At 61.5% G+C, this 860-nt stretch overlaps 1 protein-coding gene across 1 annotated transcript in view; it reads left to right on the plus strand.

Annotated features, from left to right (window-relative positions):
* Positions 1–331: 331 nt before the first annotated feature.
* LOC104540191 (ceramide synthase 2) overlaps positions 332–860 on the plus strand; it is a gene marked incomplete at both ends in the record, with an annotated part of 1,153 nt that continues 624 nt past the window's right edge. The window contains 2 exons of the mRNA XM_010183928.1: positions 332–460; positions 536–642. Of these exons, the coding sequence (XP_010182230.1) occupies positions 332–460; positions 536–642 (236 nt within the window). The remainder of the gene's footprint in view (positions 461–535; positions 643–860) is intronic.

Here is an 860-nt window from a genome sequence, read left to right on the forward strand (position 1 = left end):
GAGGCATGGGGGCACTGGGGCGCAGCAGGGATGGGCATGGGGACACTGTGGGGCACAATGAGGGATGGACATGGGGACACGGGTGCATTAGGGACACTGGAGCACAATGGGGATGGACAGAGGGACACGGGTGCATTGGGGACACTGGGGCGCAGTGGGGATGGACAGAGGGACACTGTGGGGTGCAGTGGGGATGGGCATGGGGATGTCATGGCAGGGTTTTTGTCACCCCCCTTTTGGGCGTTCGGAAGGATCTGTGGCCATGGAAGGGGATTTTGGGGCTGGGGGCTGGAGCGGGGCTGCTGTAACCCCCACGTCCTCCCCGTTGCAGGACTTCAAAGAGCAAATCATCCACCACGTCGCCACCATCATCCTCATCAGCTTCTCCTGGTTCGCCAACTACATCCGCGCAGGGACGTTGATCTTGGCCCTGCACGACTCCTCGGATTATCTGCTGGAGGTACCGTGTCCCCTGCGTCCCCGCGCCCCCTCCTCGTGTCCCCTCCCCTCCTCATTCCCCTCTCTGTCCCCGCAGTCCGCCAAGATGTTCAACTACGCCGGCTGGAGAAACACCTGCAACAACATCTTCATCGTCTTCGCCGCCGTCTTCATCGTTACCCGCCTGGTCATCCTGCCCTTCTGGTGAGTGCTGGGCGGGGAAACTGAGGCACAGAATAGGGAAACTGAGGCACGGGGCAGGGAAGCTTGAGGCACAGAATAGGGAAACTGAGGCACAGCATGGGGAAACTGAGGCACGGGGCAGGGAAACTGAGGCATGGGGTGGGGAAACTGAGGCACAAGGTGGAGAAACTGAGGCACGGGGCAGGGAAACAGGCACAAGGGGGGGGAACGGAGGGACG

Source organism: Mesitornis unicolor, unplaced genomic scaffold (genome assembly GCF_000695765.1).
Source record: "Mesitornis unicolor isolate BGI_N332 unplaced genomic scaffold, ASM69576v1 scaffold40434, whole genome shotgun sequence".
NCBI classification, from domain to species: Eukaryota; Metazoa; Chordata; class Aves; order Mesitornithiformes; family Mesitornithidae; genus Mesitornis; species Mesitornis unicolor.